Raw genomic sequence first — 24001 nt, forward strand, 5'->3', positions numbered from 1 at the left:
AAAATTGAAAGAGGTACACATGCAAAGAGAATTTTATAATTGAGGGATTGTTGCAAGAAAAAAAAATCTGAGTCGCTAATGTAAAGTTTTCATTTTTTGGGTTATATGGTGTAATTTTCTCAAATAAAAATGTATTGTCCAAACTCGGCCCTAAAAAGAGTACGGGCCTGGTCGAACCAGTCTTATATCTGTATGTCCATGAGCAGATATCCACAAACCTTAAATCATAAACCCTTAGAAGATGAGCGCTAAAAGCATTTATAGAAAATCAATAACACAAAACAAAAATCATTGCTGGTGCCAAATAGACTAATAAAATTCATCAGTCATCATCAATCACTAAACTTCAGTAAATAAGAACTCATCCAAATTAATTTACAAGTATCCAAATTACAAACTCTTTGTTACATGGAAAAAAAGAAGCAGAAATTTTTAAAAGTAGTGCTAATTCATGATCATATGCTCATTAGCTATGCCATGTAATCCTCAAAAGGCAATTTATGCCATAATTTATAGCAATCAAATATCCACCGTGAAAGAACTGAATGATACGCCCTTTTCTTCTTCTTCTTCTTGTTTGCCAATAATTCAAGCCCGTCATCTTCTGGTCTAGCCTCCATGAACACAACATGAGTTACAGACGGATCCATTTTTAAAACACAAATTGCACCCATTTTTTCAGCCATCCTCTGAACCTCAAGAATTTGATTCTTGTCGGTCGAATTATTTCTTAATATTAATCTACACCCATTCAGAATTTCACCTTGAACTCCCCTCATTATAGCCCTAACATCTCTACTACCAGGATCATCATGCTCATCATAAAAAAACTGACTGTGTACACTTTTCAAAATTTCCCAATATGTTTCCATTATTTTTATATCTTCATCCGTTTTTCTCCTTGCAAAAGATTTACTCTTCAACTTACCGACTCTCGGAGAGAAGTACTCGTAATTCTGAACTTGAATCACGTTAGCATTGTGATTTGGCCACACGTCGGTTCTGTCGTCAAGAATAACAACCGCCCTTTCTTGCCCCATCACTATGTCGAGATTCTTTGTACCCGATTCGGTACTGTCATCTCGCGAAATTAGTCTTGAATTAAAATATTTATTATCAGGATCGAGCAACTTCACCATCTCCGTCGCGTAAGCTTGACGAGAGTTAGTGTAGACGTACAACTCGAACATGGTACTAGCTTGTTCGAGGAAATCAAGAACAAACGGCCTCAACTTGACGGTGCAAGAATAGGAATTTGGCAATTTTACCTTAATAACATCTTGCAAAGATTCTATGTATTCGGTTACCGAATCTCGAGTGGTCTGAAGCAATGTCTCATCTAAATCTAGAACCAAGATTAACTTCTTCTTGCTCAAAAGAATATCTGTCTCCATATTACGCATCCAATCAACTTCGGTTTTGGTTAACTTTAAACCATGAATTATGTAATCAAATCGCAGGCAGTGCTGATCGGAAACTTCGTGACGGCAGTTGATGCAGATTGATCCCAAGACCATCGGATGTGAACATGTATTTGCTAACATTGTTTCGGCATTCGCAGCAAGAAAAAGATTATTTGAGAAATTTGTTTGCATCATTGTTCTATTTCACTTGTGTAACATCTATACTAGGAGTACTGCTACAGATGTTATATATAAAGGAGGCGAAACCTAATTTAGGTTTAAATAAGGAATTAATCATGAATCCAGAAGGAAAATAGGTTTACTTAACGATAATTGGAAAATTTGTTTCTACTTAGAAAAAGATTTTAATCGTAACTCTTACAGGTTACACCCGAGACTGCCGGACAAAAGTAATTAATAAAAGTTAGGCCAAACGCAACTTTAGATCCCTATACTTTTAGAATTTTATTTATCTAATTTTTTTTAAAAAATTATCTTTATTTAATTCTTATATTTAATTTTTTGTCAAAGTTCTTATACTTAATTTATATTATATTTTTTGGTCATTTTTTTTACAGTAACATGCATGTCGTAAAATGTGGGTGAGATCGAATTTAAATATCCATCTAATTCAATACCTTGACAAAATAGGCTACATCATCAAATTTGGCGAAAGATCATAATTGATTTAAGAGCAAATTACTTTAATATCTCATATATAACATAATTTCTAATTATGTCCTCCATATTTTAAAATTAAATGATTTGGTATTTTATTTTTATTTCCATTAATTGTTTAGTCATTGTTTCTATTTTTATATCGGTCTACTAAATTAATTAAAAATAAAATATATTTATTTGTTAAGAATCAATTAAAATTCTTATGGGAATAATTTACTCATAAAAAATAATTAATTTTAACGATTTTGTTTTTGATTAAATTTTTGAAAAAAAAATCATTGTAATTAATTATTATAAATGTTTTATTTTATTTAAAATTAATTAATACTAAAAGCAAGTTGATGGTTAAATTCTATTCAAAATTGAAATTGAAATAGATTTGATCGAATCATTAATCCTTCTGGATTTCGGAAAACCTTTTTGCTTCTGGATTCCGGAAATCTTTTATTCCCTTTTCAATTAGGTTAGGTGTTTGCATATAAAAAGAAAATATTTTCTTAATAAACCTAATTTGTATTAGAAATATTCTTCTATTTCAGCTCCTCATTATATCAAAACAATATTTTCTTGCTAATTCTGAAAATTATCATGGCTAATACCTCAAATTCAACTTCTGTTATTACAATTCCCACCGCCGAATCCCTTCCGTTACCTATGCCGTCGTTAGCTCAGGCCCTAGCTGCTTCTATATCTCAGAACAGACTACCGGTTGACAATTTCTGTTCGCATCCGACGATCTTGAAGCGAACGTGCACTGTTTGCGGCCAAGAATTGCCCGAAGGTCATGGCCTTTTCTTCGGATACATAATGAACGATCTCAGACTGAATACAACAGAAGCCGACCGATGGCGTCAAATCGAAACCGACAATATTTTGAGCAAGAAGAAGCTACTCCTAGTTCTTGATTTGGATGAGACATTGCTTCACAGTAAGTTTTATTCCAAGGCTTCATTACCCCAAGATGATGAACTGAAGTGTTTGGAGAATGAAAAAAATGTTTTTATAGTGCAACTTGAAAGTTATTTAGTGGTCACCAAGTTAAGATCCTATGCTCGCGAGTTTCTCATTGATGCTAATACCATGTTCGAGATTTATGTGTATACGAATGCTTCTCGAGATTATGCCCGAAAGATGATGGAACTGCTTGATCCCGAAAATCGATTTTTTCATTCAAGATTAATAGCCAAACATGATGGTACTGTAATTGGACAAAAGAATCTTGATGTGGTGTTAGGGGAAGAAAGGGCAATTGTGATTCTTGACAACGGGGAAAGTGATTGGTCGAAGCATAATGCCAACCTAATTAAGGTCTCAAACTACAAGTACTTCGATCAAAACCTGGTTAACAGATGGATCAGTGAATACACAGGTTGGGGGATAAAATACTTGAAAATTCTCAAGAAAATTCATAGTAAATTTTTTGATTCCGCCACTGTTCGTAGTAGTAGTAGTAGTAGTAGAGATGTTAGAAAAGTGATAAGAAGAATAACGAGGAAGCAAAATTTATCAAATAAGACTTCTTCTGGAGAAAATACATGTTCACATCCAGCAGTTTTGAAATCAATCTGCATTAACTGTCGTCGGGAAGTTGCCGATATGCACGGCCTGCGATTTGATTACATAAAGCATGGTTTAAGGTTAACCGAAACTGAAGCTGATCGGATGCGTTCTATCGAGACGAAAATTCTTCTGAGCAAAAGAAAGTTAATCTTGGTTCTTGATTTAGATAATACATTGCTTCATACCACTCCAGTATTTCAAGAAGAAGAATATTTAGACAATCAATTAGAATCACCACACGATGTTTTTAAGGTAAAATTGACAAATTCAAGTTCTTACTATGTCAAATTAAGGCCGTTTGTTCGTGATTTCCTGAAACAAGCTAGTACCATATTCGAGTTGTACGTCTACACTAACTCTTGTCAAGATTACGCGACGAAAATGGTGAAGTTGCTTGATCCTGATGATAAATACTTCGATTCAAGAATAATTTCGCGAGAAGACAGTACCAAATCGGGTCAAAAAAATCTCGACGTAGTGATGGGGAAAGAAAGGGTGGTTGTTATCCTCGACAACAAAATCGACGTGTGGCCAAATCACAATGGTAATGTGGTTCAAGTTCAGGAATACAAGTACTTCGCTTCGAGAAACAGGGCATTGAAGGGTAAATCTTTTGCAGAGAGGAACACAGATGAAGATATAAAAATAATGAAAACATATTTGGAAATTTTGGAAAGGATACGCACTCAATTTTTTTGCCTTCGTAGTAGAGATGTTAGGGATGTAATGAGGAAAATTCAGGGTGGAATTCTGAAGGGGCGTAGATTAGTATTAAGAAATAATTCGACCGACGATAATAAAGTTGCTCATGTTCGGATGATGGCTGAAAAAATGGGTGCAATTTGTGTATCAAAAATTGATCCGTCTGTAACATATGTTGTATTCATGGAGGCTAAGCCAGAAGATGATGGGGTTGAATTGTTGGCAAACGAGAAGAAAAAGAAGAAGAAGAAGACGAGATATCATTCGGTTCTTTCGACATGGATAATAGATTGCTATAACTTTTGGCATAAATTTTCTTTGGATGATTACATGGCCTAGCTAATGCAGATTTAGATTTTGCGCAATTTTCAGACTTCTGCTTCTTTCTGAATAAATGTTTGTAGTTTGGAATAGTTGTTAATTAATTAGATTAATAGAGTTTGATTTTTGTGATGTTCAGTGATTGATTATGAGTTCTTCAAGTCTATATTTTGTTGTTGATTTCCGATTAATGCATTTAGCAGTCATTTTACAAGGTTGGCGGATACCTAAACTTCAATGATAAATTTGTAGATAGAGCGAGTCTGCCAAACTACCACGTTATTTGTAAACTCAACCAATCATATTATAACACCTTATTAAAATAATGACAAAATTATAATATATAATATTTTTCATATTACAACACCAGATTAATAGTTTGGTAAACGTTTTATATTTTTTTATAATTTGATAACTACTATTTAAAGGTAATAATTTGATAACCGCAAATACTCAACTCTAACAATGTTCTTATGATGAAGAACTCATCGCCTATATTAGATTTAAGAATAAATGATTTTGAGGTCCCCCGATCATATTATAATTAACAGTTTGCATACTATTTGTTTTAAAATCATATTTAATGATCTTTCGCTCTCAATTTTTTTGTCTAGGATGATAATCGACTATTTAGAGTCTCAATTGTTAGTTTGTTAATTACCGAGCCGTGGTTCGAACTCACAATCTCTTGATGCACTTAGAGATGCCTTAGCCATCCAAACTAGGCCCATATTGGATTTCGCTTTCAATTTCATTAATTATTAGACTTCTCCATTGATTTTGACACTTACTTTCAAACAATTTAGTACCTCATTTTTAATTTTATTAACGATTTAGTCTTCTATCTTTAATTTTGTTAATGATTTAGTATCTCACTTGTAAACGATTTGCAACCTCACTTTTAATTCTATTAACAATTTGGGTAATTCAAATTAACAGAAGGATCTAATAGTTAACAAAATTGAAAATGAGAGACCATTAAGTATAATTTTCAAATGAAAAATATAAAACAGTTATTTATGATATATGTGGAGGATCTCATAATAATTTGTTATTGACTGAATTGTGTTAAGTTTTCTGTATTTGAATTGTATGTTTTCTGTATTGAAATATTCTTTATGTTGGTACAGTAGTTGGATGACATGTGGAATTATGAAAAGGTTGAGTCAAGGACTAAGCCGCTTTTTTTTAGATGTTTTGTAGTTCAGCTTGAAGGTGCAAATCTAACGATCAACCATGTCATCTCTAGGATAAAACGGCCAGAAAATACTGCCACCAATATACTGTACTAATAGCTCGATAACACCCAATCATATTACCCAAGAATAATTTATAATACAAAGAAATTTTGTGTTTCTTAAATTCAGAGAAGAAGAGCTCAGGTTTCGAAGTAGTTGCAAATGAGTGGTAAACCACTATTTATAGGAGAAAAAGAACCGCTCCAAAGAAATAGAAATAAATGCGAAAATGTTTTTGGTATTAAAATCGCAATAGTAAATGTGTTGACAAAACACAAAATGGATTTTTAAGGATATGTTTATTAAAATAACGCTTGAACCGAATCAACTCATGTTAGGTCAGGCCGGCCGACTGAACAGTTAACGCACGCGATAAATCGAGAAGAATTTAACTATTAACACACTCACAAATCCAAAATTCAAATGAGTAAATCCCTCCTTATATATAAACTCATAATAAGTCACAAATGCACTTTCCTTATTTTTGATTTTTTTCACACTTCAACTTAACTGTGTTCACACTTAAGTCAACATCTTCTATAAGAAGTTTTCCTTTTCCACACAAAGCATTTTGTGCATCTCTTCTATATAAGCTCTACTATTCAGCTCCTTAATTTCAGTACAATATTTTCTTACCTAAGTTCCCCAAGTAGAAAATTACCTTGACCTCCAAGTCTTCAAAACAGACTTAATTATATAAGGAATTATGCTAAGTAATTTCCTAAACTAAATTGTATGTTTCCTAATTCATATATTAATAAATATTCTTAATTAGGAGTTTCCTTTTCTGCACCAAGCTTGTCTTGTATATAAACTGAGCTCGTTAGTACCAATACAATAATTTTTTCTCCATCAAATACCTAAGTTTTTATCATTCTTAATTCTGAAAATTACCATGACTTCCTCAGATTTAACTTCTGTTGCTACAATTCCTACCACCGAATCCCTTTCTTTACCTATAACATCATTATCTCATATTGAATTACAAAACAAACAACTGCGCTTGCATATTGAATTACATGAATTGAAACGCAATGACATGACTATTACTCAGTACCTCCTCGAAGCGAAAAGTTTGGCGGATCAATTGGCGGCTGCTGGTCGAACAATCTCTCCTGCCGAATTTAATGCCATCATGTATCGAAATATATGCTCTGAATTTCATCCTATATTTTCGGCCCTGAATGGAAGACATACACCACTTACTTTTCATGAACTTCAAGGCCAACTTACGGATCCCCTTGCTAATGTTGATGTCCGATCTCAATCGTCTCCGCCAATTGACTATTTCTGTTCGCATCCTGCGATCTTGAAGGGAATGTGCACTATTTGCGGCCAAGGATTACTCGATGGCCACGGATTGTTCTTTGGATACATAATGAACGATCTCAGGCTGAGTAAAACAGAAGCTGACAGGTTGCGTCCAATTGAAACGAATAATATTTTGAGCAAGAAGAAGCTACTCCTAGTTCTTGATTTGGACGAGACATTGCTTCACAGTAGATTGTATCCCAAGGCTTCACCACCCCAAGAAGAAGAAATATACAATTTGGAGAATCAAAAAGATGTTGTTAAGGTGGAACTCGAAAATCGGTTAGTATTTACCAAGTTAAGACCCTATGTTCTCGAGTTTCTCGAAGAAGCGAATACCATGTTCGAGATGTATGTGTATACAAATGCTTCTCGAGAGTATGCACGAAAGATGATGGAATTGCTTGATCCCGAAAATCGATATTTTAACTCAAGAATGATATCCAGAGAGGATAGTACTGAAAGTGGACTAAAGAATCTTGATGTGGTGTTAGGGCAAGAAAGGGCAATAGTGATTCTTGACGACTTGGAATATGTTTGGCCAAAGCACAATGCCAACCTAATTGAGGTAAAAAAATATAAATACTTTGGTCAAAACCAGGTTAATAGAGAGATCGACGAAAATCCCGATTGGATGAGAAAATACTTGAAAATTCTCAAGAAAATCCACAGTAAATTTTTTGATTCGGCCAGTGTTGATAGTAGTAGTAGAGATGTTAGACAAGTGATGAGAATGATGAGGAGAACAATTCTGAAAGGGTGTAAAATAGTACTACATGCCAGTCTGCCGAATAAGCTTTTTCTTGCTCAGAAAGCGAAAAAAATGGGAGCAAAATGTGTGTGGAAACTAGATTCCTCAGTTACACATGTGGTAACAAATAAAGTCGGACAAAAAGAGATTCGATGGGCTAAACAGAAGGTTGAAAATAATTTGGTTAGTCCTCAATGGATCATAGCTTGTTATGCGGTTTGGGGTAAGTTCCCTGCTTATAGCAGGGGCGGATCCAGAGGCAAGGGTGCGCGGCCGTCTCCCTCCACCGGAAAAAGTACACCTAAAGTGCTTCCTAGGGTCTCCAACAGTGTGAAGATGGAGATAAAGAAAGAGCCATCATTTGAGGTTTTTGAAATATGAATCTATAGCAATTCATGTTGCTGCAGCTGCAGCTGCTATTTGGTGGTGAAGAATTGATGATGGAATAACTAGAAAATTGACGGCCGATGATGATGATATTACATTCAGATATATTTTACAGTTTACAAAAAGAGAAGGCTCATCCCCTTGAAAAAAAACAAGAAATATAGTATTGAAGTGTCACGATCTGTTTTATTTTGTTAGTTTTACTCTCATGTTCTGTCTTTGTTTGGTCAAATAAACCATTTAATGCTTCTATGTACTCTACAAAATATGAACATATTTCAGTAATTGTGTTATCTAATATATCCATGCTTAGTTTTTAGTTGACATGGCACGATATAGTATATATATATATACCAGATAGGGTAAATTATGTATACATGTACGTATAATACTATGTTCTATGAGCTTGTGAGTATATTTAGCGAAAGTCAAAAAAATGAAAAAACAAGCTGACAATTTTAAAATTGTAACTTGACAACAATGTATGGTTATGAATATATAAGTCCATTTTGCTTTAATTTTATTTTATACATTAGAGGATATGCAAGTATTCATTTATATAACAAATCACATGAATTTGTGAATTAAACTCTAAAATGAAAAAACATTTTAAATTTGTCATGACTTCGACATTTCAAATTTTGAAAGCACCATCTACAGCTAAATTATGACCAGTGATGAATTCAGAATCTTGGCAAGCAAGAAATAATACAGCGTCGGCCACATGCTTCACTTTTAAAACACCTTTTAACGGATAATGTGATTCATAAGCCTTCTCTACTTCCTCCTGATTGCTCACTCCTAGCGCCTTGATCAACATCGGAGTCCCAATCGGGCCTGGAGAGACGCAGTTTACGCGTATCCCATACTCGCCCAGCTGCCTACTGGCACATCTCATCAACCCCAAAACTGCACATTTTGACATCACATAATCTGTATACATGTCCGCCACGGAACTAGCTGCAATGCTTGCCGTACAAATGATACTACCGCTTATGCCTCCCTCCACCATCGCTCGTGCTGCATGCTTTACACTCGCAGTTACTCCGCTGACGTTGATGGAAAAGAGCTTCTCGTAGGCAGCCATGTCCAAGTTGAGAATATTATGCATGCTGGAACTGAAAATGCCTGCGTTGCAGAACATGACATCGAGTCGGCCGTATAAATTTACAGCTGATTCAACCAGAGACTTGATTTGATTCTCGTCGGTTACATCGCAGTGGATGTAGGTTGACCGATCGGTGCCAATGGATTCAGCAAGTTGTTGACCCTTTTCATCGTGGACATCGGCAATTACTACTGCGCGTGCGCCGTGCTCTGCGAAGAGTATGGCGGTAGCCTCACCGATGCCGCCAGCACCACCGGTGATGATGGTTACCTTGTCTTGTAGCTTATTATTGACTCTTGTAAATGGTGCGGTGGTGGCCATATTAGCAGAAAAAGTAGCAGAGAGCTGAGGTGAGGCAGATTACTTAAAGGGAACTGATCCATTATATATGGCTGCATTTACGTGGGTAATTTTTGACTTGATCTATCCACACTTGACAAAATGTCTTCGTGTGGCAATTTCGGCACATACAAATTTAAACGGGTCTAAATTAAATTTATATAAATTTGGATCATAAAATAATCAAACAGTTTAAAACACAAAAAAAAAAATATTTTAACCAATCTAATCCTTGAAATATATATTTAAAACGTTTTATTTAGGATATAAATTCATCTAGAAGCTCTTGTACTATACGGTTTTTAATTATTTGGTCCTTATACATTAATTTTGCTTGTTCAAATTTATTATTTTTTCTCATTTGGGTCCTTTTTTTTATATTCTGTTAGGAGCGTGAAATCACACTCGGCTAACTAACAGAAAGAGGTAAAATATATTTACACGTAGGAAATAATTGATGACATGGTTAAAATGATAAACTTGTTATATAAATGGATAAATTTGTTTTATATGACCTCAATGTATAGCCATATAATTATTTAAAAATTTATTTTTGTATTTTAATAGTATTAGATATTAAATTTAATTAATATATATATATATAATTATCTTTTAATTTATTATTTAATAAATTTAATACATTATAACAATATGATCCATAGAAATTGTGATTCTTAAATGGGATTATATAAACCCAGGAATTCTAGTAGATATTTTTTTTAGTAGAAGTATTCTACTATATCTATACTATATATAAAAGCACGGATGGGGGGGACAGGCAAATTTACCGAATAACCCTTTTTAATCTATATTAAATAACGGTTTTATAGTCATTAACAAATTAGTTATTTAATTGATTACTAAAAAATTATTATAATTAGAGTTTTAGTTAAAATAAAATTGTATCATGATAGAGGAATATTAATTGAGTATAGAAAAAATAGCTAATTTTTTCCAAATTAATAGGAATATCAATCTTTTAGTTTGACTACACTAGCAACGCAATTAATATTATCCAAATCTTTGTTAATTATGTGTAAATTTACAAAAAAAAATTAATTTGATTTTTTTAATTTTATTTTAAAATAATAATATATGAATTGGCGAGTCACGTTACGAGCCACGTGTGTAGCACGCAAAGCGAGACTAGTATATTTAAAGTGTATAATTCACTTATATAAGACTTGTACAAATGTGAACTGTTATAAACCGGATTTTGATAAAGGATGACGCTATCGTCAGAGCACCAATGGACAATAACATAAGAATAATTATTATTTTGAGAAAATTATCTTCTTTTGATTCATATTTATTTCTTTCTTACAATAATAAGGGGTGATTTTCTAAAAATAAATTGAAAGTTTAATAAAATTTTTTAAAGTAAATTAAAATTCGCTATTTTTATTGAAATAAATTAAAAATTCAACAACTTTTTTAAAATAAATTGATAGTTTGATAATCTGTAAAGTATTTAACCGTCATTTGTTCATCAAGAATCTATTTAGATTATATATCAAATGAACATATTTACACCTTTCTGAGTGGGATATTTTTAAACATTAAGTTTTTTAATAAAGGAATAATTTTATTTTATTTTTTTGATAATTGAGAAGAGAGGAACGCTTGTATTAGGAATTGAACCCACAACTTTGACTATTTGTTATCAGGTACTTATAAGTAATATAACATTTGAGGTACAACTCATTGGTGGAAGACTTTTATTTTATTTTTACACTACTAGTTCTGTTAACAATAAAGGCAATTTGCATTAACAGAAACAATACTTAACATTAAAACTGGAACTATATTTATTTTATTTTGTTTTACATAATAAAGAATATACGATTATTTCATTTACATATATCTTGCCTACGGTGAATTGAACTTTAAAATGTGAATTTCAAATTTTATATGCACCATCTACAACTAAATTTTGACCAGTAACAAACTCAGAATCCTTACAAGCAAGAAACAATACAGCATCTGCCACATGTTTCACTTTCAACACACCTTTTAACAGATATTTCGACTCAAACACCTTCTCTGCCTCCTCCTGATTGCTCACCCCGAGCGACTTGATCGACATCGTAGTCCCAATGGGCCCCGGAGACACGCAGTTTACTCGTATACCATGCTCGGCCAGCTGCCTACTTGCACGCCTCATCAGTCCCAACACGGCACACTTTGACATCGTGTAATCTGTAAACCTGTCTCCGTCTAAACTAGCTGCGATGCTTGCTGTACAAATGATGCTACCACTTACTCCTCCCTCCACCATTGCTCGTGCTGCATGCTTTACACTTGCAGCTACTCCGCTGACGTTGACGGAGAACAGTTTTTCGTAGGCAGCCATGTCAAAGTCGAGGATATTCTGGATGCTAGAGCTGAAAATGCCTGCGTTGCAGAACATGACATCGAGTCGGCCGTATAGTTTTACGGCGGATTCGACCAGAGACTTCACTTGGTTTTCGTCGGATACGTCACAATGGATGTAGGTTGACCGATCAGTGCCGATGGATTCAGCAAGTTGATGGCCCTTTTCATCGTGGACATCGGCAATCACAACTCCACGTGCACCGTGCTCTACAAAGAGTTTGGCGGTAGCCTCACCGATGCCGCCAGCACCACCGGTGATGATGGCTACCTTGTCTTGTAGCTTATTATCGACCGTTACAAATGGTGCGGTGGTGGCCATATTAGCAGAAAATGTAGCAGATAGATCAGGTGAGGCAGATTACTTAAAGGGAATTGATCCATTATATATGGCTACATTTACGTGAGTAGTTTTTGACTAGTTCTGATTGTCCACGCTTTACAAAATCTCTAATGCCCATGAGAAGTTTTTGCCCAGGTGGGACTCCTTATTGGGGTGGCAATTTCAACACCATATAAAATTAAGCGAGACTACTTTTTTACAGTATTTAAAAGGTTTAATCATAAAAAAAAAAATCCGACTTTTTAGCCCTTTTTCACTTGCACATGGATGTTGCAATTTTGTCTATATCACCCTAATTCGCACTTTTCGTTTCCAATTACACCCTGAAAACTGATTATATATTTTTCACTAAAAAAAAGCCAATTTGATCCTTCACTTTTTATATAGAATGTCAATTTGATCCTTCACTTTTAGTATATTAAATACTTTTCAGAAAATAAATTTAAAATGAAGGATCAAATTGACATTTTTTTGATTAATTTAGTTTTTTAGGGTGTAATTGGAAACGAAAGGTGCGAATTATGGTGATATAGATAAAATTGCAATGTCAGGGTGCAAGTGAAAAGGGGTTAAAAGGTCGGGGTTTTTTTTATGATTAAGCCTAGTTAAAAATATTCAAGTTTCAAGTGGTGAAAAACTAAAAAAGCTAATGTTTTATTTCCGAATAATTTTAAAGGATCTTTTTTTTCGCCCAATATTTTATGCCAGTCAGAAATATGTTATAAGCTGACAAATTTTTGACTTTCTTAAAATCTCATAATAAAAAAAATTAGTCCTTCAGAAGACAATATGTATTTCCAGAGCCAGAGGGATGGATTATGGATAAAAAAATTAAATTGAAAGAAGGAAAAGAGATTATAAATTTCATTAGACTAGCTGGTGGGCTATTTATTTTTTTTTTTGATCTGATCATGAGGTGTCCTGAACGGGTTCCAACTATGAAACGGCACCTTTAAGCCTTCCACATTCAGACTAATCCCCACTCGAGCCGGGTAGGTCCCTTGCGGGAGGCAAAGCTCTGGCCCCAAGTTTTAAACGGCTGCATACATGAGTACGGTTCGAACCCGCGACCTCACTTAAGCTAGAAGAGCGCCTTACCAACTCATCTACGCCTTGGGGTTAGCTGGTGGGCTATTTATTGACAATAAGCAAATTAACAAGAAACAAACTTAACATATTTAAAAAAAACAGGAAAAAATATTATACGAACTAATTTTATTTTACACAATACATGATAGGTGATTATTTATTTTATATATTTTGAATTTGTGATTATGCTAGTTCAAAATTTAAATCCACCATCCACAATTAAATTTTGGCCGGTGATAAATTCAGAATCTTGACAAGCAAGAAACAGTGCAGCATCTGCTATATGCTTCACTTTCAGTGAACCTTTTAACCCAAAATTTGTTTCAAAAGCCTTCTCTGCTTCCTCCTGATTACTCACCCCGAGCATCTTGATGGCCATCGGAGTTCCAACCGGCCCTGGGGAGACGCAGTTTACGCGTATCCCATGCTCGCCCAGCTGCCTACTTGCACATCTCATCAACCCCAAAATTGCACACTTTGACATCACGTAATCTGTAGACCTGTCCGCCGAGGAACTAGCTGCAATGCTTGCCGTACAAGTGATACTACCGCTTACTCCTCCGTCCACCATCGCTCGTGCGGCATGTTTTACACTTGCAGCTACTCCGTCAACATTCACGGCGAAGAGTTTCTGGTGGGCAGCCATGTCAAAGTTGAGGATATTCTGGATGCTGGAGTTGAAAATCCCCGCGTTGCAGAACATGACATCAACCCGGCCGTATAAATTTACGGTGGATTCAACCAGAGACTTGACTTGATTCTCATCGGTTACGTCACAGCGGATGTAGGTTGATCGGTCGGAGCCGATGGATTCAGCAAGTTGTTGACCTTTTTCATCTTGGACGTCGGCAATCACAACTGCACGTGCGCCGTGCTCTGCAAAGAGAATGGCGGTGGCTTCACCGATGCCGCTAGCACCACCGGTGATGATCGCTACCTTGCCTTGTAGCTTATTGTTGACACTTGCCGATGATGCGGTGGTGGCCATATTAGAAGAGAGCTCAGATCAGGCAGATTCTTGGTCAAAAATGAGATTACTAGAAGGTATGTGGACGTTGAACTGATCCCTCATGACTATATTTATGTGTAGTTTTTGACTGGTTTTAATATGCACAATTGACAAAATGCCTTATGCTCATGAAAATTTTATACCCAAGTGGGACCCTTTATCGAACCAAGAATTCCCCTATCTTTAAATTGTACCAGAAAGTTATGAAAGATCGGTGAGTATTCTGTTAAACAGAAAAGATTTAAATCTTATTATAATAGACCAGTTATGTAATTTTATTTTTATTTTATAAGGCGATGTGCAAACTAAAATTTTACCTCTTGTTTCATGTCAGATCATTAGAAACGGTTATACCCTTTTTAAATTCTTACACTTATAATTGCTTGATTTTAATGAAAGATTATTTGATTGTGAAAAAAAGCATTGTTTTAAAATCGAATCGGTGATCGAACTTATTACATAATAATTTTTGGTTAAATTCGTTGAGTAAAATTGTTGAAGTAAAAATTTGAATATAACTTGTATATATCGTTTATGGTCTAATTTGGTTCAGCCGCTCATGCGGTCTGATTTTATTAATTTGGTCCAGTTAATTCTTTCGAATTGAATTTAAAGTTTTTAGATTTAATTGGCCGGTGTCCGATTCTTCAGTAACCGTGTTTAAATTAAAATTTTCATTATATTCCTATTTCAGCACGTTAAAAATTTGCATACTAAATCTTAATATTATGTATTGGTAACAATTTAAGTAAAACGTTCAAAATTTGACATAATTATTAATTTTTTATTTTTTGACATTTTACAGCGTAAAATCATTATCCAATATTGTTTCGGTTATTAGAAACTGCCAACACGACATCGTTTGGCGAAGAAAAACAATTTAACGTTAGAAAATGTAAAAAAAAAATAGACTTGTTTTGCTAAATTTTAAAAATCGTATTTATAAATTGCTACAAACGCAAAAAATATAAAATTTTATATGACAATAAACCAACTAACAATGGATTCAATTTTTTATTATAAAATAGTATAATAATTTACTTAGTTCAATTTATATATTTTAATTTTTGGAAATTTAAAGTCCAACTTTCTAATTAAATAGATAGTAAAATACAATAATATCTTTAAATATAATTAATATCACTATTGAATAAATTTTTATTGTCTTTAATATCTAATAATAAAAATAAGAATAAATTATCTGGAAATTTTTAAAACAAATAAAGTAAAATTATTGCTACTTCATGAATTAAAAAATTCTTCATCTGAAGTAAATTTTCTAAAAAAATATTTAATTATAAATTAAGGCCAAAAATGAAATATTTAAAAATCTTAACTAATAAATTTAAGATTCTATTCAAGAACTTTAACTTAATAAAATGATTTTACTTGTCTACCACTATATTTGCATGTCTACGACTAACTTCAAACATGTCTATCACTACATCTACATTTAACAAGATGAATGATTGATAATATCATTTTCTTGAATTTTAAATATGCATATGATCATAAAGCCTTTTCCGAAAAATTAAAATTGAAGCACATGTCCAAATCGCAGTTGAATTTGAAAGGTGTTTTCTCGTTTAAATGAGATCGCGAGTTCAAATAATATTTATATATACAACCGTTTAAAATTTGAAGTTAAAATTGTATTTCTCACAAGAAACTTATTCTATTTAAGTGAGAATTAATCTCAATATTAAAAATTTAAAGATGTTGTTTCATATTTAAAATTTATCTAGATCTTATAAAAAATTTAAAAAATTGTACATATATTTTTTTTTTATCAAAAATAAACCTACTATAAATCAGTTGGTAATAGGGGTTAGCAAGGGTCAATATGCATTTTTTAAATTAGGAAAATCACGGCTTGAGTAGAATTAGAAATTGAACCCCCGATCTCATACGTATTGAATGACTTGGCCATTAGGCCAAGCCTTCCAATGCATTAAAAATTGAGAAAATTACACCATTTATGAAGAAAAAAAAATAATTACAAAAATAGGCGATTTTTTCATTTACAAAATACAAAATTAACTTAAAAATATTTATAAATATATCAAAAATTAAAAAATAATTACAAAAATATAATATATATTGTTGGTATATTTGTAATATAGACTAAAATTATACCAATATCATACCAAGAGACATAAAAACATACTAAAATTTTATTAATATGGAACAAAAATTATACCAACAATATGACATATGACTAGCCAGTAGAAATACTCCAACACGTCATATCTATCTGTTCCGAGTATAAATGAATAAAAGTTTTAACTTATAAATATGCAAGCTGTTTAAGTTGACTCGGGCTCAATAATGTCTTGAGGATAATTTATTCATTCATCATAGGCGATTAATGTTCACAAAATTGAAGAAAAACAAAGGAAGTTGAACAAATTACAAAACAAAATGAAAATCCAACATTAATAATTTTTTTTTTATCGAAGGTGAGAATCGACTCTATCGAGTCTCATTTGTTAGTTGTTAGTTACCGAGGCGTGGTTCGAACCCACAACCTCTTGATGCACTTAGAGGTGCTTTAGCCATTTAAACTAAACCCACATTGGCAAGATTAATAAATAGGGAAGCAAACATATTCGATTTTCAGAATATAGCAAATGAGTGTTTATCCCATACAACAGATGTGAACATCAAATTTAATGTATTACTCTATCTCATTCTATTTGTCAGTTTTCAGTTTCACACATTAAAAATACGTTAATTATTAAAACATTTTTTTTATAATTTTTTTATTATATTTCACCTTAAATTTTCAGCTCGAACTTGAATTTGGACAATATTCGAACTACTCAAGCTCAATTTCAACTAGAATTTTTTCAAATCGATTTCGAATAACTCACGAGTAATCCTATTAGTGCATGCATTTCTGAAATTTCAATTTCGAATTTCAATAGGGCCGGTGATTTAAGACCGATTCAAAAAAAATCTAACACTAACTAACTTCTACATAATTCAATCCTGCCTCCAAAAATAAATGATAACTTTAAACACGTCTACCTCTATATATATTTACAGTTAGCTTGATCAATAATTGACAAGTTATTACATTTATTAAATTATTAATATTTAACTTGTAGTGTTGATTTTTTTTTCTTTAAATGTGAATATGATCTTTAAAAATATAACTAGATCAATTATTACGTTATGTGAAACCTGTAGTGTCCACTCGACTTCGATCAACCTATAGGCTAAACCTTTATAATATGTAAGGCATATTCTGAATAATTCAAAAAAGCAATTGAATATCCGACCGCCAATATGTAATTAGGGATGGACAATTGGGCATGTTTGAGAAATAAATAAGAAAAGAAGTAAAATAGATCAGAAAACGACCGCTAAACAACTCAAATTTTATTTTAGTAAAGGAATAATTTTTTACACCACTGGCTCTGTTAACAATTAATATTGACAGAAACAATCTTTAGCATTACATACCAGAATTCTATTTATTTTATTTTACATGATAAAGGGTATGGAATTATTTCATTTATTTATTTATTTATATCTTGCGATACGGTGAACTAAACACTAAAATGTGAATTTATAATTATGAATTATGATACTTCAATTTCTGTACGCACCATCTACAACTAAATTATGACCAGTGACAAACTCAGAATCTTGACAGGCAAGAAACAACACAGCATCCGCCACATGTTTCACTTTCAGCACGCCTTTCAATCGATAACTCGATTCAAACGCCTTCTCTGCTTCCTCCTGATTGCTCACTCCGAGCGCCTTGATCGCCATCGGAGTCCCAATGGGACTTGGAGACACACAGTTTACTCGTATCCCATGCTTGGCCAGCTGCCTACTTGCCCGCCTCATCAATCCCAACACGGCACACTTTGACATCGCATAATCTGTAAACCTGTCTCCTTCTGCAGTAGCTGCAATGCTTGCTGTACAAATGATACTACCGCTTACTCCTCCCTCCACCATCGCTCGTGCTGCATGTTTTAGACTCGCAACTACTCCGCTGACGTTGACAGAAAACAGTTTTTCATAGGCAGCCATGTCAAAGTCGAGGATATTCTGGATGCTAGAGCTGAAAATGCCTGCGTTGCAAAACATGACATCGAGCCGGCCGTATAAATTTACAGTGGATTCGACTAGAGACTTGACTTGAGTCTCGTCGGTTACGTCACAGTGGATGTAGGTTGATCGATTCTTGCCGATGGATTCAGCAAGTTGTTGACCCTTTTCATCCTGAATATCTGCAATCACAACGGCACGTGCGCCGTGCTCTGCAAAGAGTAAGGCAGTAGCCTCACCGATGCCGCTAGCACCACCAGTGATGATGGCTACCTTATCTTGTAGCTTACTACTGTCAACCCTTGCCGATGGTGCCGCGGTGGCCATATTAGCAGATTCTTGGCTAAAAATGAGATTACTAAAAGGTATGTGGGAACTGATCCCTTATGGCTACTTTATGTGGGTAGTTTTTGACTGGTTCTACTTTATGATCGTCTGTCTATATTTAAGTATGATTAATTATTTCCGATACATAGTCTACCGCTATATTTACACCTAACTAGATCCATAATTGATAAGCTATTATATTTAACCTGTAGTGTTGAATTTATTTCCTTTGTTGAATTTAAAATGTGTACATGAAATGATCCTCCATGTAGTCTTATAAATATTTAACTAGATCAATTATTACAGCATATTAAAATTGTAGGGTGGAATTGTGTATTCTAAACCTATGTGATATACAAGGCATCTTCTAGATATCAAATCAATTGGATATCCAACTCGGGCCTATTATGACATAATCGATCAGTAGAAATACTCCACCTTTGTCGTATTTTCGGTGCATAAATTTATAGTTTATCTCATATTTATGCAAGTTGTTGAAGTTGAACAAACAAAGGAAGTTCAACAAATTGCAAGACAAAATGAAAATCCAACTTTAACATGCAAGAGATTTACAGGCCCGAAACAAAGGGAAGCATAGCAAGAATATTGGAAAACTTTTTAAGGATGTAATAAATTAAAAACATCAAGTTGAATGTATTACATACATAGCAATGGCTGTGGTTGCAAGTGATTCATACCATTTTAGGAATAATCAGATTGCGACTCGTAATAATCACTTGGGCAAGGAGACATTACTTCTTGCTCTAACAACTGCGATACATTGTTCATTGTTGGCCGATCATCAGAGATTGCATCCGTGCATCTTGCTGCTATTTCAAGAATTGCTTCGACACTTTCCATATCTACATCACTGCATTTTTTATCCACCACGTCTTCTAACCGGTTTTCTTTTAATAAGGTGTTCATCTGCGTTAACGATAAAACAGTACAATTTTTATATACCATACATCTACATTGAGTAAATAAACCAAATATCGAAGAAGGAAAGAAAAACATTCGGAGTGCTTACGTACCCAACCCACAACATTTAAGCCTCTTTTTACGAATTCTGGATCGGTAGGCCTTTTTCCAGTGACTAGCTCTAGCAAGAGAACCCCAAAGCTATAAACATCCGACTTCTCAGTGGCTCTCCCACTTTGCAAGTACTCTGGTAGAAGAAGAAATGATTTCAACCAATTAGCATTCATCAAGATAAACATACAGCAGACAAACTTTAGATACGAGTGGTAGAACAGAAAACAATGCGTACCTGGTGCCAAATATCCAAAAGTGCCAGCAACTACAGTTGTGACATGGGCATCCTCATCGACCAAAAGTTTGGCAAGACCAAAATCAGAGACATGAGGATCCAAATTTTCATTAAGGAGAATGTTACTTGATTTTATATCGCGATGAACTATCTTTGGGTTGCAGTCATGGTGCAAGTATGCTAGCCCCCGGGCAGAACCTAGAGCTATCTTTAAACGAGCACTCCAATTTAGATGTTGTTCCCCTTTATGTTCTGGAAGAAAGTACAGCCATAAAGAAACTAAAAAATGAGAAGCCGCCCATGAGATTTTAAGAAAATCAACTATAATAAGCAATTACATAAAATGCTACTATCAAGCAATATGCACTTAAAGTGACTGGCTTTAAAAATATTGCATTTTACTATCCTTGATGCTAAACGTTATAGATTCCTCATTTTTCTATGTAAATGTGTTTCTAAATAGCTGTAAAAGGCACACAAAAATGTAAGATATTACTAAGTATTCTATTCATGCTCACACAACTCTGTATATACAGGCTGTGAGTTAAAGGATCCAAAACATCAGAAGCCAATAAGCTGAACACTCGAGAATGAAGCATACCGTGCAAAATATCATCCAAACTTCCCAAGGCCAGATAATCATATATCAGAAGCTTTGACATTGGAAGTCTGCAATAGCCTCTCAGGTTTACCAAATTGATATGCTTGATGCTACCCAAAACCTCCAACTCTCTCTCAAATGCTTGATCAGATCCTTCACGACTCCTGTCTATCCTTTTGACAGCAAATGTTCCACAATCATTCATGACCATACGGTATACAGTACCAAACCCTCCAGCTCCTACAACATCCTCCTCATCCAGGGACTCTAGCTTTTCTATGATTTCACAGGAAGGGTATGGCAAGTCGCCGTGGAAAGTAATAAGCTTTGTACCTGGTGAAAATTATGTTAATGGTAATAGTAGAGTGGTGAAAAAAAAGTGAGAATTTGGAGGGAGATTAAAGCTCACTTGATTCTTGATGAACTTGCTTTTTGACTTCTGTGTATTTCTTAGCTGCTCGTTCCTTCTTTGATAGCAAGCAAATCCAGAGAAATGCAAGAAGCACTGCTAATGTAAGTGCCATTAAGGCCATTCCACTTATCAGCACCCCTTTGATGTAATGGGAGGATCGTTTTGGAGGAACTGCAAAAACCCAAATGTTAGTTTATGCATAGTTGACAGTGATAGAAAATGTTATGACGAACTTGCCTGCTGCTTCATCACTTGCAGCATGTGGTAGTACTGCAGGAAATCCCATTGAAGTTCGACATGGCTTGTGCACTTGTCTACCGCAAAGATCTGCATTGCCGATAAACCTAACCACAACCAGGCAAAACTCAGAAAACACTAAAAGAGGTGGACTTAGAAGTTAGAACAAATACGAAAGGTGGCTAAGGACTACTAGAGATGCCTCATGAAACTATAGAAAGATACTGATGCCAAATGACATGTCATCAAATTAAAATGTTTCCGATTAGAATACAACTGAATATATCTCAGTATGTTCCAATAGTGTCATTGCAGTTCAAACTGGCATGGTTCGTATAACAGGCATCATGTATCATCATGTTACAAATACATGCCAGCAAATCGTTTATTTTTTTAACACTTACGAGTTGTTCCCAAAAGTGCTTAGAGCTCCAAAATCGGGGATTTCACCAGAGAAAAAGTTGGTAGAGAAATTCCTGAGACGAGCGCCAAAGTAGACTATTAATACACCAACCTTCAAATTTTCAAACTCAATAGCAACAAACTCATAGAACTTACAGATGGCGCAAACGTGTAAGACGACCAACAGATGAAGGTATAGCACCTTTTAGCAAATTGCTTGACAAATCCCTAAATTCAACCGTTGATAATCAAGCAATAGTAGTGACAAACATATTAATAACAACAGATTTAGAGAGAATTCAAGCAGAAATATAAAAGCAATTGGAATTCTTACAGAATTGTGAGATGAGAAAGGTTTCCAATATCTGATGGAATGCCTCCCTGAAGATAATTAGCTCTCAAGTACCTACACACATAGTCAATTTTAGATAGGGAGAAACACACACATATGCATAGAGATGGAGAGTAAATTTCACTTACACTGCTCTAAGCTCAGTACAATTGGTGATCTCATTAGGAATAATTCCATGTAAACCATTTTGGTGAAGTGCACTGCTCAACACAAAAAAAAAACAAAAACTCAAAAATGCTTACTGAATCACATTTGCTAGTAAATTATGAGGTGAAGAATTGAACTTACAGCCTCTGTAGTCTACTAAGTTTCCCAATGCTAGCAGATATAATCCCTCCCAATTGCATGTAAGGCAGGTTTCTAAAGCACCCAACAGCAAAAATCAGCTAGTGATCAAGAAAATAACTTCAAATTTACCAACAAAGGGTTAAAGTTTATGATATTACATTGAGCTAACTCTTTGGTCATTGCAAGAAATACCAGTCCATTTGCAAGGAGATTCATCAGTAGCTAGCCAGTTAGCTAGCACATTTCTAGTATCATTCAATGTGCTCTTCATTTCCAACAATGTAAGACCTAAAAATTTCAAAAAAAACAAGAAAATACAAATCAGACAGGGAAAAAAGATCTAAACTTTAACTTAACCTTAATAGAGTTTTCAAACATCAAAAGCTCATATCTTTTGTATTTTCTCGGCAGCCAAACAGATTCTTACCATCTTCAGTGAGAGCAAGAGAGGAACCACTGAAAGAAGTTGCTAAAGAAAGTAGAAAAGAAACCAAAACAAGAACCCTCATTTTCAAATTTCCACTTTCAAAATAGGCTTTTATGAGCAAAGTTGGGTTCTTTTAAGTGCAGCAAGCTACTGCACAGTGAACCAAAGCTAGTAAAAAATCAAGAAAATGCAATGATTTTTAGTGGGTAGAGTTGGTATTACTGGTTAGATATGATGATGGTGAATTAGCATTACAGAACTCATAATAATGGGATTTTGAAGCATTTTTAGAGAGAGAAAAGTTTGAGTGTTGGTTTGTTAAATTATTTTAATAAGCAGACTGTCTTTTTGAAAGTGGGTATGGAAAGTTGTGCAGAAATGAAGTAGCCGTTTGTCCAATAAAATTCAAACATTGAGTGTGCAAAAAAATGTTTACTCTCGGTAATGTATAGGTGAGTTACAAACTCCATTAGAGACAAGAATTTTTTTGAAACAATATTACAGAGTTGGCACATGTCAATGGTAAGAGAGTGAGTTTTTTCTGTGTATTAGCACAAAGTCTGAGGTTGCATTGATACTTCTCTGACAGCTTCTTGTATCTATGTTGAGGGTAAGACATTTTATATGTAACTTTGAGTATCATGCAAAGCGCGTGTTGTCACTCTCATATCTAGTTTTATATACTTGAAAAAAACAAGTACATGTAGTATGAGTAATTACTATTGAGATTTAAAGAGTTGATTACCATTTTTAATAAAAAAAAATAAAAAAAAATGAAATTTAGTGTTTTTTTTTAAAGATACAAGGAAATTTAAATTACACAAGCTAACTAAAATCTAATGCTGGTACATAATTCGATTTGAAAGTTAAACAAATAAACTCTTGAAAAGGGAAAAAGTTTAGTTTAACCCTTGATATCTATATCAAAGTACGGACAAGCCTCTCATAAAAAATTTAGTCAAAATATAGCCTTAAAGTTTAAAAACGACGCATTTAATACCC

The 24001-nt window shown here is 34.0% G+C and overlaps 8 protein-coding genes across 8 annotated transcripts; 2 read left to right on the top strand and 6 right to left on the bottom strand.

Annotated features, from left to right (window-relative positions):
* Positions 1–431: 431 nt before the first annotated feature.
* Positions 432–1627, bottom strand: LOC126675092 (RNA polymerase II C-terminal domain phosphatase-like 4). The gene has a single exon (XM_050369671.2). The coding sequence runs from the start codon at positions 1596–1598 to the stop codon at positions 471–473; it is 1128 nt and encodes a 375-aa protein (XP_050225628.1). The 5' UTR covers positions 1599–1627; the 3' UTR covers positions 432–470.
* Positions 1628–2672: 1045 nt separating this feature from the next.
* LOC126672888 (RNA polymerase II C-terminal domain phosphatase-like 4) lies at positions 2673–4685 on the top strand. Its single transcript, XM_050366836.1, has one exon. It carries the CDS (start codon positions 2673–2675, stop codon positions 4683–4685), a length of 2013 nt encoding a protein of 670 aa, XP_050222793.1.
* Positions 4686–6781: 2096 nt separating this feature from the next.
* LOC126672889 (RNA polymerase II C-terminal domain phosphatase-like 4) lies at positions 6782–8593 on the top strand. Its single transcript, XM_050366837.2, has one exon. The coding sequence runs from the start codon at positions 6801–6803 to the stop codon at positions 8346–8348; it is 1548 nt and encodes a 515-aa protein (XP_050222794.1). The 5' UTR covers positions 6782–6800; the 3' UTR covers positions 8349–8593.
* A 232-nt stretch (positions 8594–8825) lies between these two features.
* On the bottom strand, positions 8826–9816 carry LOC126675094 ((-)-isopiperitenol/(-)-carveol dehydrogenase, mitochondrial-like). Its single transcript, XM_050369673.2, has one exon. It carries the CDS (start codon positions 9781–9783, stop codon positions 8989–8991), a length of 795 nt encoding a protein of 264 aa, XP_050225630.1. The 5' UTR covers positions 9784–9816; the 3' UTR covers positions 8826–8988.
* Positions 9817–11594: 1778 nt separating this feature from the next.
* Positions 11595–12528, bottom strand: LOC126675093 ((-)-isopiperitenol/(-)-carveol dehydrogenase, mitochondrial-like). Its single transcript, XM_050369672.2, has one exon. It carries the CDS (start codon positions 12494–12496, stop codon positions 11702–11704), a length of 795 nt encoding a protein of 264 aa, XP_050225629.1. The 5' UTR covers positions 12497–12528; the 3' UTR covers positions 11595–11701.
* Positions 12529–13670: 1142 nt separating this feature from the next.
* Positions 13671–14732, bottom strand: LOC126671692 ((-)-isopiperitenol/(-)-carveol dehydrogenase, mitochondrial-like). Its single transcript, XM_050365486.2, has one exon. It carries the CDS (start codon positions 14592–14594, stop codon positions 13800–13802), a length of 795 nt encoding a protein of 264 aa, XP_050221443.1. The 5' UTR covers positions 14595–14732; the 3' UTR covers positions 13671–13799.
* Positions 14733–17978: 3246 nt separating this feature from the next.
* LOC126674295 ((-)-isopiperitenol/(-)-carveol dehydrogenase, mitochondrial-like) lies at positions 17979–19525 on the bottom strand. The gene has a single exon (XM_050368726.2). It carries the CDS (start codon positions 19008–19010, stop codon positions 18213–18215), a length of 798 nt encoding a protein of 265 aa, XP_050224683.1. The 5' UTR covers positions 19011–19525; the 3' UTR covers positions 17979–18212.
* An 89-nt stretch (positions 19526–19614) lies between these two features.
* Positions 19615–23353, bottom strand: LOC126674293 (LRR receptor-like serine/threonine-protein kinase FEI 1). Its single transcript, XM_050368725.2, has 13 exons — positions 23000–23353; positions 22731–22860; positions 22573–22644; positions 22413–22484; positions 22267–22338; positions 22089–22160; positions 21935–22006; positions 21531–21637; positions 21291–21464; positions 20882–21214; positions 20281–20532; positions 20045–20178; positions 19615–19937 (listed from the first exon to the last, which is right to left on the bottom strand). The coding sequence occupies exons 1-13, from the start codon at positions 23079–23081 to the stop codon at positions 19713–19715; spliced, it is 1797 nt and encodes a 598-aa protein (XP_050224682.1). The 5' UTR covers positions 23082–23353; the 3' UTR covers positions 19615–19712.
* Between the last annotated feature and the right edge of the window lie 648 nt (positions 23354–24001).

The sequence above is a fragment of the Mercurialis annua genome, linkage group LG3, assembly GCF_937616625.2.
Source record: "Mercurialis annua linkage group LG3, ddMerAnnu1.2, whole genome shotgun sequence".
Lineage (NCBI taxonomy): Eukaryota > Viridiplantae > Streptophyta > Magnoliopsida > Malpighiales > Euphorbiaceae > Mercurialis > Mercurialis annua.